This window comes from Phaeodactylum tricornutum, chromosome 4 (assembly GCF_000150955.2).
Source record: "Phaeodactylum tricornutum CCAP 1055/1 chromosome 4, whole genome shotgun sequence".
NCBI classification, from domain to species: domain Eukaryota; phylum Bacillariophyta; class Bacillariophyceae; order Surirellales; family Neidiaceae; genus Phaeodactylum; species Phaeodactylum tricornutum.
Window position 1 is genome coordinate 195,502 of NC_011672.1, and position 15,331 is coordinate 210,832.

Genomic DNA, 15,331 nt, shown 5'->3' on the forward strand with positions numbered 1-15,331 from the left:
GGAATCCTTCGATCCATTTGGTTCTGCAACATTATTACTGAATAGTGATCGATACGATTGAATTTGACAGTAAGTAATTAAGTTGCCACACATTCTGTTCTCGAAAAAGTATTTCCTACAAAATTGCCAAACCTCAGGTTTTCCTTGCATCCGAGAGTAAATCAATGAATTTTTTAAGGACTTTTAGGTGACTTGCATAGAAGGCAGATTTAATTAAGTCAAAACAAGATCCGGATGAAACGTTACAGATAGTCATTTTTTGAAACTTTGGAGGTTTTAAAAGTTTCTTCTTGTGACTGTAGCCTTGATCTATTCACAATAATCCATAGCCGAGTTCGGTTAAGCCGGATATCTGGTCAAAAAAGTTTGTTGGACAACGCTAAAGCAAAGAGAAAATACTACGGCGAACAAAGAGGTACCTGCGGCTTGAGAAAGAAAGTGTTATGATATTCTGTCATGGATTTACGAAGTGGTTTTCTGGTGTGAGCAAACAAGGCAGAAAGAACACGACTTATTTATCCCTGTGTCCGAAAAACGTATCACGTGTAACCCTTGAACTCGTCAGCCGTGCGCGAGAAAAAGAAACGGAGTATGTCGCTGGAAATTACGAAATGGATATGTGATTTTGCACTCCTTTTACCGTCGTAAATAGCGTCTGTAAAGGAGTCACCTACATGTATTTTTTACCTAGTGAGGTTTTGAAAATTAATGTCAGAAGCCCGTTCAAAAATGATTTGATCAGTGCTTTGTTACAAACGGAATGAATGTTTGAACACGAGTGAACGTAAATCGACGTCAATCGTGGACAAAATGGCTTACGTCAAAAGCCCGTTCAAAAATGACATGCTTGGTGTTTTGTTAGAAAAGGAATAAATGAATGATTACCCAGTGAACGTTGGTCGACGAAGTTAAACGTGGACAAAAAAGTGGCTTTTCTTCCTCTTTTCTTAGCGCTCATATGGTCGGTCATCTTTTGCGTTTTTAGAACCTGTGGTTGAGAAAAACCGAGTTACTTTTTTATAAGAAAGGAATGAATGAATGAACACCAGTGAACGTTGGTCGACGTCAATCTTGGACAAGTTGGCTTTTCCGATGTTCTCTATTCTCATGATGTTGTTGAGGAGGACCGAGCTCTTTTTTCATCGCCCAGCACACAACAAAAACCTGGTGAGTTTAGGTTCATCTGAGCTGCTTCGGCTACAAGAACCCATTCAAGATTTTAATCACCGTCAACTGCTAAAACTTCAAATTGACTGGGAGTTTGCTATTGGAGTACCTTCCTTGCGCAGACGAATCTAGAAAACTACGAAATATGGTTTAATCTGCTAGCAGCGCTTCCCAGAGAGACAGCCGTACTATGTCTTTGATTACCATACGTCTCGTTGCTATCAATACACTGTGATCTCTGTTCAGACTACAAGTTTTGCTGGCAGTGTAGTGCTTTCCATGTTTCAATTAGTTACTTTGCCCTGAGTCCTGTGACCAGGGCTAGAAAGGACGAATGACCGCCGTGTTGAGATGACAAACCTTTCACTCCGGGTCCAAAGAAAGCTGAAAGTTCTCATCTAGCTACCTACTAGCACAAGCTAATAGAGGATGGGCTGGCCGAATCGAGTTCATTTACAGTTATAACTGTAAAACTGAAAAAATGTAAAGTAGCGTTCCCAAATCAAGAAGTTCGTATCCAGTCTGACGCGAGTCGTCGGAAGGACAATGCATCTACTATTGCTGGTTGCGGTGTGCGCGCTGCTATCAGAGTGCACGCAAGACAATCTACCTCCATTCCAATCAATTCGTTCGTGGCCAAGAGAGCCATGATCTGGTAGACAGCAAGACAAAAAAGGATCCTCTCGAAAGATTTCCAAGAACTTTCGCTACGTTATCGTACAATCTCGTCTCGAGTGATGATGACATACATTGCTTCGTCGCGTTTACATTACTTCCAAAAATATACCTGACAGTGACTGAAAGTTTTATCCAAACGAAGGGTACAAGTTTATCTTACGTTGTATCTAACCTTCAAAATCCTCATAAGTTTGAGGTGCAAGCTCTCCTCGACTTACGTTGTATCTAATCTTCAAAATCCTCATAAGTTTGAGGTGCAAACTCTCCTCGACTTACATCACACTACACGATAAGCACAAACATGAAGGACGGCAGCAACAGTCGAAATGATTCAAGCACGGAGGGTCGTTCCGTTTTTCGGAATCTAGTTCCAGATCGCCATGATGAACATGATCCGTCTCCTTATGTACACGAACAACGCACCACCGCTCCACCATTGGTGTACGATGCGCCCTCCTTGTTGAATGAATCCCAAGCCGAAACGTCCAACTTTGCAGCGATTCACTCGAACTACAACGACAACAGCACAAGCAGCACCCGCACACCCGCTGTCGGATCTCTTCGGGATGCCGCGCGGCGTGTTTCCATGCTCAATCGGACTGGATTGTTATACAAACATGTACTTTCCTCTTCTCACCAGGCCCATCAACGCGTCTCGTCCCGTGCACAAGATCTGTTGTCAGCTATTCAAGAAGGTGGACATCTCAGCAATGACGAGCATGGCGATGACAATGTTCTTGCCGACGATATGTCAAGGTCCGATTTGACGGACGAAGAAGAGCAATTGCTCGGCACCGCCAGCGATGCGGCCAACAATACGAACGACACACTTCCGACTCGTCGTTCGGAGTACGGCTCCGTTCTCATGCAGCGACAAGAATCAACATCCCAAAAGTCTGTAGCATTCCGGCGCATGCGGTCCTGGCGTCGCAAGGTGGCAGTACTTTTTCACCCGACCCGCATGCTGCGAATTGCTTGGGAAAGCTTTCTTTTCCGTCTAGGCTTGCCCTTTTGCCTAGCAGCGTGGTTGCTGTATTATCCACTCGGAAACCCCGAAGTAGACGCCTTACCTGGCAAGACCCGGCTCTCTTGGTGGTTCAATTTTGCCGGTCGACAAGTGATTACTCTAGAATTGGCCCGACTCACGCAATGGCTTCTATTGGACCTATGGCTGTGTAGAAGTGGTAGTAGTGCTAGGGAACGACCGTGGTGGAAAGTTGATCCATTGGTGACACTCTGGAGCATTCACAGCCGCGGATGGCCGTTCCTCATTTCGACTTGGGCGCTTTGGGATTTACTCATTTTGCATGGCGATAATCCCTTCAATACGCACTGGTTGTATTGGACAGGCTGGGCTTTGTACAGCAACGAAAACGCCAATTCTGGGGCCTTCGTAATCAGCAGTGACCTGTATTTGCGGATCTTACTGGCCATGTTGGTTGCAGGCATTGCCACCGCAGCCAAATGCGTTTATGTTGTCTTGCAATTCAGTCGTCGTCAGGTACAAACATTTCAAATTCGGCTTAAGGCAATTTTGGGCGAGCTCGTCACGGTCTCGCAGATTGCTGCGTTGGCAACGCAGGCTGATCTTGTGGCGGCACAATTGGAGATGCAAATGGATGAAGACTACAACGCTCCGGTAGGCACATCCATTCGTTCCATCGGCTCGTCTCTCAACAAGTCGACCAGACCTCAATCTTCCCTGCCACGCGGGGCTGCGCCTGTTACAGGGAACACCAATGTTCGTTGGAGTAACCTACATTTTGAAGAACACGATTCCAAAGCTCCAGAACACGATGATGATGATGACGATTCATCCAGAAGCGAGAATACACCGGGATCCTCGTCTGGTCTCAAACGGTCGTTGTCCCAAGACTCGTCCGGTAGTTTGGCAGTTCTAAGCCTACTTGATCGCTGGGAGCCACCAGTCAACAAGGCGAACAAGAGCGATGTTGCAATTTCGGACGTGCTTAAATTTCAGCAAGCCTTGCGTTACATGGACGATGACGCTGTCTTTGGTGAAGACTTCGGACCCGCTCGAGATCGTAACGAGTGCGTGGGATCAGCTGTCGCAATGTACCACAAACTTGTCAAATGGACGCCTGATTCCTACGTACTTAAGTTTGACACGTTGGAGATTTTGGCCATGGACGAAGACGGTGTTGTGGATCCACTAAAGCGAAAAATGTTACGCAAGCTGTTCCGACCAGATAGATCCGGTCGAATCCCATTGGTTGCATTCATCCAATCCATTGATGCTGTCTATAAGAGATTGCGTTACTTTCGTGCGTCCGTGACGAACGCGACAGTGATTGATGACGTCTTGGAACATATTGTGGATGGGTTGTTCTACTTTGTATTGAGTTTGGTTGTATTGAGTTTGTTAAATTTCAATCCCTGGACCTTTTTGGTTCCCATCACGTCCCTCATGGTGTCGCTTTCGTTTGCCTTTGGTGGGAGTCTCAGCAAATACGTCGAGGTATGTTATTCGCGGGTCGTCTTGGGAAATTTGCGAATTCTGTTGAGCGCTCACAAAATTTGCCGGTTTGCTCAGGGTGTGCTCCTCATTGCGGTCCGACGCCCTTACGACTTGGGCGATCGCATTTTCATTGGCAGCGCGGAAGCTCAGGCCGAAAGCGATATGTCGATCCAAACTTGGTTTGTTGAAGGTAAGTGCTTTTGTTGTTGAACACACCAATTTTGCGCCGTATGCGTAGGGCTCTTCCATTAACCTCTTATGTCTACTATTTCTTTTAGATATCAATTTGACCACGACGACTTTGCGATTCGCTCGTACCAACGAGGTCTCCACTGTTAACAACTGGGCCATTTCCGGCTCTCGTATTATCAACTGCAATCGCTCACCCAATGCTCTCATCTTCTACGAATGGAAGCTTCATATTAGCATATTCGACGGCAAGAACTTGGATAATTTCAAGGAAGCTTTGAACAAGTACGTCCGGGACCATCCCCGAACTTGGAACAGTCTGGCGTTCATCCGACACGACGTTATTGACGCGGATATGGAACAGGTGGGCTTCCGCATGGCCTTTCGCCACCGGAATGGATGGCAGGACGCAGCGCGGATCAAACTCAACCGGGCAGACCTATTGCGCTACATTCACGACACGGCCAAAGCCATGGGGGTCAACTTTGAGACCTCCCCGGCCCGACGTCTCTTGTACTACGGTGGCGTCTTGGAAAGCGGCCAAGTCAAGGATTACAAGAAGAATCTGTTGCGTCCATCAAACATTCGTAGTCACAGTCACACCTTTGACGATCATCGTTTTGAGTCGTCCTACCCCGGTACGGCGGGGATTCCGCATTCTCCTCCTCCGCAAGCAACTCGAGTCGCTCCACCCCCGGGAGACGTTTTAATGGGTGAATAGCCTAGCTGCAGGAGTTGTCAATGAATTATGCAGTGAACGATTCCGAACCGATCAGGATGGTCCATTCTTTATATTTAAGTCTACTTACTTTCGTGGTTTTACCAATGGGCTCTGGTTTCGTAGTAGCCGCGAGTTACAATTGGTGACCAGCAGTACGGGTGTCAGCGTTGTCCAACAATCATATCTTCGTTCGTTACTCGGGCGCCACGTAGAAGAGCGCGGCGGTGAGGTAGTTGCCGGCCGGGAAGGCCGCCGGGGATTGGACGTGACAGGCGGCCGCCCCGGTGACGCGCAACAAGCGCACCTGTCGGGATGCCGACAAGGCGGCTCCGTGTACCATGTTTAGAAAGTACTGACCGCCATCCTTCTGAGTCATGGCGGCCGAGCAGGTGCAGGTCAGAAACAAGCCGCCCTTTTCTCGATTGACTACTTTGATCGCGTCGCGGTTGAGACCGTGATATTTGCGTCGGGCCTTGTCCAAGGTTGCGACGCTGGGAGCGAGTTTAGGCGGGTCCAGAACGACGACGTCGTATTCGCGTGTGCCGAAGGATGCCTGCAAAAAGTGCGTGACGTCGTCCTTGACGAATTCCGTCCGGTCGTCGCCAATTTCGTTCAACCGCACGTTTTCGTGACAGGCGGCAATGGCGTCGGCGGAAGAATCCACTCCGGTGACAAAACTTGCGTGGCCGTTGAGAATAGCGTTGAGGGCAAAGCCGCCGTGGTAGCAGCATAAATCCAGAACGCGCTTGTCTCGGCAAAGGGTGGCGAGGAGGGCTCGATTGTCGCGCTGGTCGCAGTAGACGCCAGTCTTTTGACCGTTCGCGTAGGGGTAGACTCGGTACGCCACACTATTTTCCAAAGATAGCACGGGCGTATCGGGGGGTTGGTCGGAGTCGATTACCATGGCGTGTTCGTCCTGATCTTCGTCGTCAATGGTCTTCTTGTTGTTTTCGTTGGATTCGGATTGATACCCGTCCTGCCGCAAGCGGGACCCGGTGGTTCGCCAAACAATGTCAAAGGAGGACGGCAATACGTGCCGGAGTGCAGCGACAATGGCGGCTTGGTGGACTTGACACCAAGAGGCACTACTCATGACGACAGCAACGTTGTCAATCAGATCAACGGCCAATCCAGACAAGGCGTCTCCTTCGCCGTGAACGAGTCGGTAGGTATTGGTAGTATAGAGGGAAGGTGTGGCGGGGCTGATTGTTGTGGTTGATGATGATGGCGTAGTAGTCGTTTCGAGAGATACGGGACGGACGTCGGGGCCTACCAATGCTTGACTGGGGAGTCCCAACCCGTACTGACGAGTATGCCAGGCATTTTGCAAATGATACGTCACAATGAGTCGGATAAGTTCCGCGTCGTTGGACGGGTTGTTGGCTGGATACTGGCGTATGCGTTCGTACAGGACTCCGTGCGTGGTTTTGTGACAGAGAAAGCGAATTTTGTAGAGTGATTTGGGATTGTACACGCCGTATCCCAGGGACAACAGGGGTGTGGTGGTCGATGGGGAGGAGGCGGGACGTTTGGCAGACTTGGGTGAGGACGATTGGGTATCGGGAACCACCACGTGCACGAGCTGCCCGGGGAGTAACCGTGGGAGGTTCGTGGATTCGTCTTCGTCAATGGCTCGGGTAAAGACCAGTACGTTGCCGTTGCGGAAGGATTTGGATTGTGGGGACCGTTTGAGGGTCACGGTCGGAATGGAGGTTGACGTTTGGTGGTTGTTGGTGGGAGTAAAGGTAGCCGTCGTACCGGTAGTGGCGGTATGGATAGTATTGGTACGGATGGCGGTCCCGCGTTGCGTCGAGAGTCGTCGTGGACGTATGGCGGTGTTGGTTCCACGCCAGGCCAACGCGGAACAACGCGACCGGGGAGTGTGCGTCGTCGTGGTCCAGAGGACGGCGGCAGCGAGGGAAAGCCACATGGGCACGCGACGGACGACGTGCGTGGAGGACAAAGTCGCGCGACCGTCAGTATCGGCAGTAGTACTAGGAAGAGTAGTAGTGGTACTGCTGGTGGTAGTAGCAGCTAGAACGGCAGTCACCTTCATGGTGGTCGGTGATTGGGTTCGACCTGTATTCCGTACCGTGTGTGACAACACACGAAAATTGGTTGGATTGGAATGGTCGCGGCGAGTGCGCGACGTACGATGCGGGGAGAGGACCACACGTGACTCGGATCGGAAGAGGGGTTTCACTGGGACACCATTACCCCTACCCCTATTATGAATTGCTCGCCGGTCGGGCGCTCCGTTGCGAGTCTGGCGCGCGCCGCGCGTGCCTGTGCGCACTCCAATCTAGTTGTTACAGAACAGATACTCCAATACAGTTTCTTCCGACCTCTCACTGCCTGCCTGCCTACCTACCTACCTACCTACCTACACACGGTGGTAGAGGGGTTCGTTGGGGTAACGACCGGCACGACCGGTCTCCCGCTCGCGCGGACGGGCCCGCGATACGGTCACTGGACCGGAATTACCACAACACCCAACAAACCGTCCCCCGACCAACAAGTTTCGGGGGACGACGGGGACTGGCCACCGTCCCCGAATCTAGGAACGACCGTAGGGAACCAACAAAGTTTCTTTCCTCTGTGGGAACGACGATCCCTGCCAACCAACTCGTTGGAGACGAAACACGAGAGAAAGAGAGCGAGACGTGCCGACGAGACGGTTAGAGTCCCACAATTACACCGGATATTCGACTTGTCATTTTCCCATTGCTGTCGTTGTCGCTATTGATTCACACTGTTGACCCACACTCGATTCCCCGCATTCCTCCTTGTATCCCATCCCCTGCACGTGTACAACACTCTTTCCTCTTCCTTTCTTGCAACAAAGACAACCACAATTGGTTGGCACCCTTGAGTATAGGACTCTTGTTACGGTACCAATTACGATCCCACGCCAATTCCACCCTAGTGCGACCCCACTCGGATATCCATCTTCTTCAATGAACACCGCGGCGGCGTCACCCTTTCCGCTGCCGTCCGCACCACAGCGCACGAGTCCCCGACGCCGTTTACGTCGGACACGCAGTGGTACGGTCGACACGAGTCCAACCTTGCCGGAACGTCGACGGCAGTCGACCTCGACCCCACACCCGACACGACCCTCCCCACACCCAACCACCAACCAACCACCAACGCATTGCCCGCCAGCCTGCCAGTCGTACCCACCCAATCCTCACTCTCCCTCGGTACACCATCGGGGGGAGATCCACAATCCCCACCACCCTCGGCCCACGATTGTCTCGACGCATCCTTGTCCATGTTACACACCAGTATGGAAAACGCCAAGGCGTACGAGTACTTGTTCGAACAACAACAACACCACCACGGCCATACGAACTGTGTCCCCACCAATGCCGGCCACACGGCCAACACCAATCCTCCCGTCGGGAACGTCTCGGCGCATTCCAACCAAGACCCATCCTCCTCTTCCTGGTGGATGTCGTTGGTTTCCAAACTCGAACATTCCTACCAAAGCGAACAGCACGCACTCACGGACCGCCTCCACCAAGCCAAACGACAAACCAAATCCTACAAGGCCGAACTCCGTGACAATCTGCAATCCCGATTGGCCTACCTCGAAGCACAAGTCCAACAAGCCGCTCCGGAAACACTCAATGAATATCCCGGATTGTCACGCGTCTCGACTCTCACCACCCACGCTACCCAGAGTTCCGAATCGGACGACGACCACTTGCTCAATCCTGTACCCTGGAGTGCCGATCCCGACGCCGACGACAATGCGTACGAACAAGCCGACGCCGAACGTCCGTCACCCCAACAACTCCGCAACGCCTACGCCCAGCGCTTGCACGAGACGGAATATCAGCTCGAACGGGTGGTATCGGCGCACGAAAAGGAGCGCGGCGAATGGGCACAAGCACTGGACCACGCCGCCGCCGCAACGGCCGACGGACAAGTACTTTCCACCTCCATGCAAGCCCAACTCGAGACTCTCTCGGCACAGGTCGAACAATCACACCGCGCACAAAAAGCACAGTGGCAGGAACGCACAAGGGTACTCACCCAACTCCTCGAATTGACCGAAACACAACACGCACAAGAACGCATTCAGTGGCAACGGTCGGTCCAACACGCCACGGACGCGGAACAGGAAGCCCAAGACCTTCGCGAACAACTCGCAGCGGCGGACGACCAGCGAATGCAAGACTCGGCCGAGACGGAAGCCTTGCGATCGGCCTTGGCCGCGGCAGAATCGGAACGCACCCGCGCACAGATGGAACTCGAAACGGCCCGGACCACAGCGGAACAAGAGCTGGTCGCCGCCCGCGAGCAAATCAGAATCAGCCAACGACAGGTCGCCCGGTTACAGGAAAATTTGCGCACAGCTTCGCCCGTCCTCGCAATCCCGCGACCGTCCCCGTCGACTCCGTCCACACCAACCCGCTCATTGAGCTTTTCGCGTCAAGACCCCGACGCCGATTCGCCACGCCGACGCGTCGAATGGGACGATAAGTTGGATCGAGCCATGGCCGAACGAGATGTTGCCCAACAGGAGCTGCAAACACTGCGGCGACAGTGGAACCGCCATCTGGAAGACGGCGCCTCCCGGGATGCGGTCGCCCACCGCCAAGCCGTCGCCGCGCTGCGCGAGGAACACGAAATCGCCACGGAGCGTCTCCGGGACGATCATCAAGCCGAGTTGGAGCGCATCCGCCACGAAGCCCGTGCCGAAGCCGATCGCATAGCCGACGCCAAAGTGGACGCTCTGGCCACTCGCCACCGGCACGAATTAGAGACGGCGCGGCGGCAGCGCACCGAAGTTGTGACACACGACGCTCGCGGATCATCGTCCAACCCATCCGACGACGTACCGCCCGTGGTGCAACCCGAGCTGGCCCGCAACGGGCAACCCGTCGTGTCGGAAAAGCGATACCGCGATTTAGTGGAAAAGCGTAACGAGCTCGTATCTCGGATTCGTAAAATGGAAGAACAACACGCCAACGATAAGGGTTCTTGGAAACTCCAGCTCGAAGGAGCTCTTGCGAACGGCCGCCGATTGGAGGAAGAAAAACAGACGGCGTTGGAGGACTTGGAGTCCTTGCGAGCCGAGTACCGAACCTCGCAACAATCATTGGAAACGCTTATGCAACAGGCCGAGCGAGAAGATGGAACAGCGAGGATGGACGAGTTACGCCAGTCCTTCCAATCGGATTTGCCAATATGGAAAACTCGTTGCGCCGACCTGGAATCAGAAAAGGAGGAGATCTTAGCAGCCGCCGAAATTGAAAATGCCCAACAGCTCAAGGCCATGGATCAGCAACTGGCGGAGGCGAAGAGTATACACGGACGCAAATTTACCGAGCTAGAAACCGGGCATGCGGACGCTATTGAGTCTTGGAAGATCCGTGTTGCGGAACTAAATGCCGACCATCGCGTCGCATTGGAGACTCTACGATCGACCCATGCGGACGCCAGGGAAGGATGGCAAATCCGCCTGGCAGATCTGGAAAAAGAATGCCGAGAATTACGCGCTGTCCGAGACTCCTTCCTCAAAGAGATTCAAGAGTGGAACAACCGAGTTGAGACCGTTCGGCAAGAGAGCAGGCAAGATTTGGAAACTCTTGCCGAAAGCCGCTGCAGGGAAGTTACCGAATGGAAGGACTGCGTTCAGGACAGGGACCGACGCATCGTTCTTCTGGAAAAAAGTCACGCGGAAGATTTGCGAGAGTGGAAAGACCGTCTCGACGCGACACTCGAGGCGAATTCGGAGCAGCTGGAAGCGCTACGCGGCAGTCACGATGCAGAAATGAGTGAATTACAAGAGGAGCTCCAATCCGCCCGCAAAGAGGTAGAGGAGCTGGAAGCTCGGTACGAAGAGCAGCTTGTCCAAAAGACCGACGAACTGCACGTGTCCCGCAGTGAAACCGAAGGGGTATTGGATCGGTCCAACGATTTGATGGAGAGCCTGGAGGAGCTCCGCGAATCTCACCGGATTGCAAAAGAAGAATGGGAAACCAAATTAAGAGACGCGATTCAGGATCGCGACGCCTATATCAAAGAATTGGAGGCCAATCGTGAACATACCGGCAATGGGGGCTGGCAGGATTACGCCTCACATCTCCAAACAAACCAAGCAGTGATATGCAAGGCGGTGGATGAGGTCCGCAAGGATGTTGTTGCGGTTCGAGAAACTTTACAGGACTCTGCGAAGACCACATCGGTGATTGAGAACGCGAACTATGTGGAACTCCGGGAAGACTTGGAGCACATACAGATAAGCTTGAACGGGGCCGTGGCCGACTTGACCCTAGAAACGGAAGCGATGATGGAGAGTCGGAAGGACATCAATTCGCTAATCCACAATACCACTCGTGGACCGGACGCAGGATTGGTAGACAAGCAAGACAAGCTCATGTCCGAAATCGGCGACTTACGGGAATCATTTCAGAAATACATGAAGTTGACTTGTCCACCGGATGTAGCCATTCAGGATACGATAAGATTGGAAATGGTTGCAGAACTGCAGCGGAAGGAGAATATGTTCTTACATGTCAAAACGGAAGTTGAGCACTTGACAGAACGCGTAGCTTCCGAACAGGAAGTACGCCAAGACGCAGAGAAAGAAGTGGCAAAGCTCAATGACCAAGTCGATGCCTATAGTGAAGAGTTAATGCACTTGCAGGCGGTAAACGCTGGTTTGGAGGAGACGCTTCGGGAAGCTGAACAACGCATAGAAGACGCCATGAAGATCGGGCACTTCGTTGATCCCGGTGAAATGGATCCGGAAAATGACACGGACTCTTCCAAATTCTACGGATATACGTCACCTTTACTCGAAGAAGCTCTGGCTTTAGCCGAAGGACTCACGGATATCGTGCATGGCCGTGGTGACTACAAAAAGGAGTCGAGCGTCATGGATATGCTGGAATCGATTTCGGAACTCATCGACGAGCACGAAAAGCGTTCGCCAGTTAAAGCTGCAGTGCCAGAAAACGAGGCTACCGAGAACGCTGTATCGCACTCCTCGCTTCATCACTTTAGCAGAATTGAAGAATTAGCGAAGGGGAATGTCGCTAATGTTTTGGGGGACCGTCTTAACGCTGTAGATGATCAGCACGAGCCGGAGCCCGTCACAAGCCCACATCAATCCCCGGACGTGACCAGTATGGCTATGGAGGACTTCTCCTCATCGACATTGTCCCTGGTGGTGGATCAACTCTACAGTCGTTGCCAGCTACTCGAACGCGAACGTACCGAACTGATGGAAGTGTCATTGGATTTGCTCCAGTCGGCGAAGCAAGCCAACGCGGCGGAATTAGACGCCGCCCTAGCTACGGCACAACGGCATGCGGCGGAGGAAGTGATTAAGATGCGGGCGCAAAACCAACAAGATCAATGGCGACTTTACCACAAGCTGTGTGGCAAATGTCAGCATGGGGTTTTGCGAGACGTTAAAGGCGAAGAAAGGAAAGCACCATCTTTGTAATACAGTTACTATTACTGTTAGCGTTTTGTTAAATTTCTTCTTAGTATTCCTTGGAGTTTGATCGCAACTTGAATTCGACCAGACATAGCTTAAAACAAGCCAAAGAATTTGCCCCCTTTTTTCAACTTTTTCTCATCCTGTTCCAACTCGGCCAGCAACGAGTCTTTTTTCCGCTGTGCCGCCTTTTGGGCTTCTTCCCGAACTTGGATCTGTTTTGTTGTTTCCGTCCGCTTCTTTTTGGCTTTGGCCGGACTTTCCACCACCAGCTTCACCTTGGCTCCTGCCCGGACCCGAATGGCGGCCAAGACACGGGTGAGACCGACGCCTCGTGTACTCCACATGTCGTCGCCGAAAGTCGCGCTGCACATTGTGACAATGTCACCTTCTTTGATCTGCAATTAACAAAAAGAGAAAGCAGTTTTACGTGATAAACTTGTTGTGTGAGTCCGGCTGTTTCTAGTGACTCCACCTGATCGCAATCGATACATTCGAGGTTTCCTTTAAACGAAGACTTACCTTGCCGGCTCGTGCGGCGTTGCCTTTTGGTGCGACGGTTTCCACGTACACGTTCCCCTGCTCATCTTCATTTAGAACCAGACCGAGCGGACGGAGTAGTTCGACCACATTATCTTCGGATTGTGCGGAACGGGAAGCTCGAGCCCACCGCATAAAATCCTGATCGCCACCATCGGTTGCCATGGACAAAACAGTCGACGATTGCGGGCGCGCGAGAGTCGGTGCCGACAGCGAAAAGGCCGTCGTAAGGTACGTTGAATACAACGCGATCGTCGCAATGATTGATTTCTGTAAAAGTCCGGACATCATAGCGAGTGGATACGACAGCGATAGAAATGAAACCCTTGAGGTGTGTAAGACGACAAGTAAATATTGTACCTGATTGGATCGACGACTGACTTGGAGAGGTGATGCGAAGGCGATCGAGTACGATGGATGTTGGTTCATTCACATGCGTTGGCACATTCACGGGTGACAGCACTCTCGCTTCTAGAAGGGAATCGGTCCGGAAATGCCGAATCAATTCTGATTTCGCTGCGTCGGCATCCTGACATCGAACACCTTGACGTGTTCGTGTCCTTCGGAAATGGACGATGCCAACGCAGAGACCAGTCGATCTGTGTTGGCAAATAAATATAAATCTGAAATGACATTTTGTATACCGGGGATACTTATTGATGTGTGGAATTGTTGGGGGATGTGGGGGGGGGGGCGGCATGATGCGCAAGCGCAGTCACACCTGGTCAAAAATTATCAACAAACTTGAAGCTGTTGCCCCAAGTAGTGTAGCATCACATGACGGGCTGGATGAACCGTGTATGGCCCCGCTCCGCTACACGAGGACTGACCTGTGGGATCGTCAGCGCCACTGTTGAAGGTAAGTATGAGTATTATAGAGAAAGGGGCTCGGATAAATTCACCGAGCGAAAGCCAAAATCAGAAGTTGCAGCACTTTCAAAATGTAAAAAATGAACACCCATTCATTCATTGTCAACAATTTACTATTACAATAATTTAAGAAGTCGCTCCAACTTACATTAAAATTCATCATTGACTTCAAAGGCTGGTTGTAAAATATGATCATAGGCAACAGCAACTCCTTGTGCTGATCAAACTTCACTTTCTTTCGGATCTTTAAATACTTCGAATCGACAGGCTCACGTCAAAAGTTTCTGTGAGGACGTCAGATGCTTGCACTGCTTTGTTGTCGTGCCTCCTTCCTGACAACACTTCTCTTGATGAGCAACAGGCACACCATTTTCGGAAAAGCTTTGTCCATAATGTCCTCATCCTCTGGAAACAACAATAATAGCAGCAAAACAAAAGAGGCAGCCATCATTTTTCTGCACGGCTTAGGCGATAGCCCCGCCGGTTGGTCCTCCCTTGCACAAACTTTGCCGCGCCTTCAACCCCGTCTCGCGCGTGTGGAATACGTCTTTCCACCCGCACCAACCATTCCCATTTCCATCAACGGTGGCGCTTCCATGCCAGGCTGGTTCGACTTGTACGACTGGCCTATCGCCGTTGGCGCGAAGCCTGACACAACGGGGCAAGCGCGTGGGACGGCGCAAGTGGAAAGCTGTATCCAAGACGTGGAACGAATTCACGGTATTCCGCGCAGCAAAATTGTTGTCGGTGGATTTTCCCAAGGCGGGGCCGTAGCGCTCTGGAACGCCTATCACAATCATGACCACGGCGTAAATCCCAGAAACTCAGAGTCAGTCAATAGCCGTCCCGCCCAACCACCCCTGGCCGGCTGTGCTGTATTATCGGGATGGTGGACTTTGGGCAACGATAGTACAATTAAAACAAGCGGCTCGCCTTCGAAAAGCGTTGTCAATGAGAGAACTCCATTGTTTTGGGCACATGGAGAATATGACGACAAGGTTCTATTCGAACATCACACTCACGGTGTGCAAACGCTAAAAGACGCCGGACTAGTGTCCATAGAAGCGCCAACTTACCCCATTGGACACGAGTCGGATCCAAACGAAATAGAGGCATTGGCCGAGTTTCTGGATCGCGTCTTGTTTGGTGACAAAGCTGTATTCTCCGAGTTGTAGAGTGTATGAAGCACAGTTCGCTTGGGGGGGTCGATCCAGATGCTTAGAGTCAG

At 51.6% G+C, this 15,331-nt stretch overlaps 5 protein-coding genes across 5 annotated transcripts; 3 read left to right on the top strand and 2 right to left on the bottom strand.

Moving 5' to 3' along the window:
• Nucleotides 1-1,928: 1,928 nt before the first annotated feature.
• Nucleotides 1,929-5,337, top strand: PHATRDRAFT_44310 (predicted protein). The gene is made up of 3 exons (XM_002178143.1): nt 1,929-4,324; nt 4,400-4,514; nt 4,603-5,337. The coding sequence occupies exons 1-3, from the start codon at nt 2,147-2,149 to the stop codon at nt 5,232-5,234; spliced, it is 2,925 nt and encodes a 974-aa protein (XP_002178179.1). The 5' UTR covers nt 1,929-2,146; the 3' UTR covers nt 5,235-5,337.
• Nucleotides 5,338-5,427: 90 nt separating this feature from the next.
• PHATRDRAFT_44311 (predicted protein) lies at nt 5,428-7,290 on the bottom strand (the record flags this gene model as incomplete). The annotated part of the gene is made up of 1 exon (XM_002178413.1): nt 5,428-7,290. The coding sequence occupies one exon, from the start codon at nt 7,288-7,290 to the stop codon at nt 5,428-5,430; it is 1,863 nt and encodes a 620-aa protein (XP_002178449.1).
• A 901-nt stretch (nt 7,291-8,191) lies between these two features.
• PHATRDRAFT_44312 (predicted protein) lies at nt 8,192-12,718 on the top strand (the record flags this gene model as incomplete). Its single annotated transcript, XM_002178144.1, has 3 exons — nt 8,192-8,279; nt 8,324-12,463; nt 12,646-12,718. 3 exons carry the CDS (start codon nt 8,192-8,194, stop codon nt 12,666-12,668), a joined length of 4,251 nt encoding a protein of 1,416 aa, XP_002178180.1. The 3' UTR covers nt 12,669-12,718.
• On the bottom strand, nt 12,692-13,588 carry PHATRDRAFT_44313 (predicted protein). The gene is made up of 2 exons (XM_002178414.1): nt 13,216-13,588; nt 12,692-13,091 (listed from the first exon to the last, which is right to left on the bottom strand). The coding sequence occupies exons 1-2, from the start codon at nt 13,522-13,524 to the stop codon at nt 12,789-12,791; spliced, it is 612 nt and encodes a 203-aa protein (XP_002178450.1). The 5' UTR covers nt 13,525-13,588; the 3' UTR covers nt 12,692-12,788.
• A 907-nt stretch (nt 13,589-14,495) lies between these two features.
• On the top strand, nt 14,496-15,278 carry PHATRDRAFT_33720 (predicted protein; the record flags this gene model as incomplete). Its single annotated transcript, XM_002178145.1, has 1 exon — nt 14,496-15,278. The coding sequence occupies one exon, from the start codon at nt 14,496-14,498 to the stop codon at nt 15,276-15,278; it is 783 nt and encodes a 260-aa protein (XP_002178181.1).
• Between the last annotated feature and the right edge of the window lie 53 nt (nt 15,279-15,331).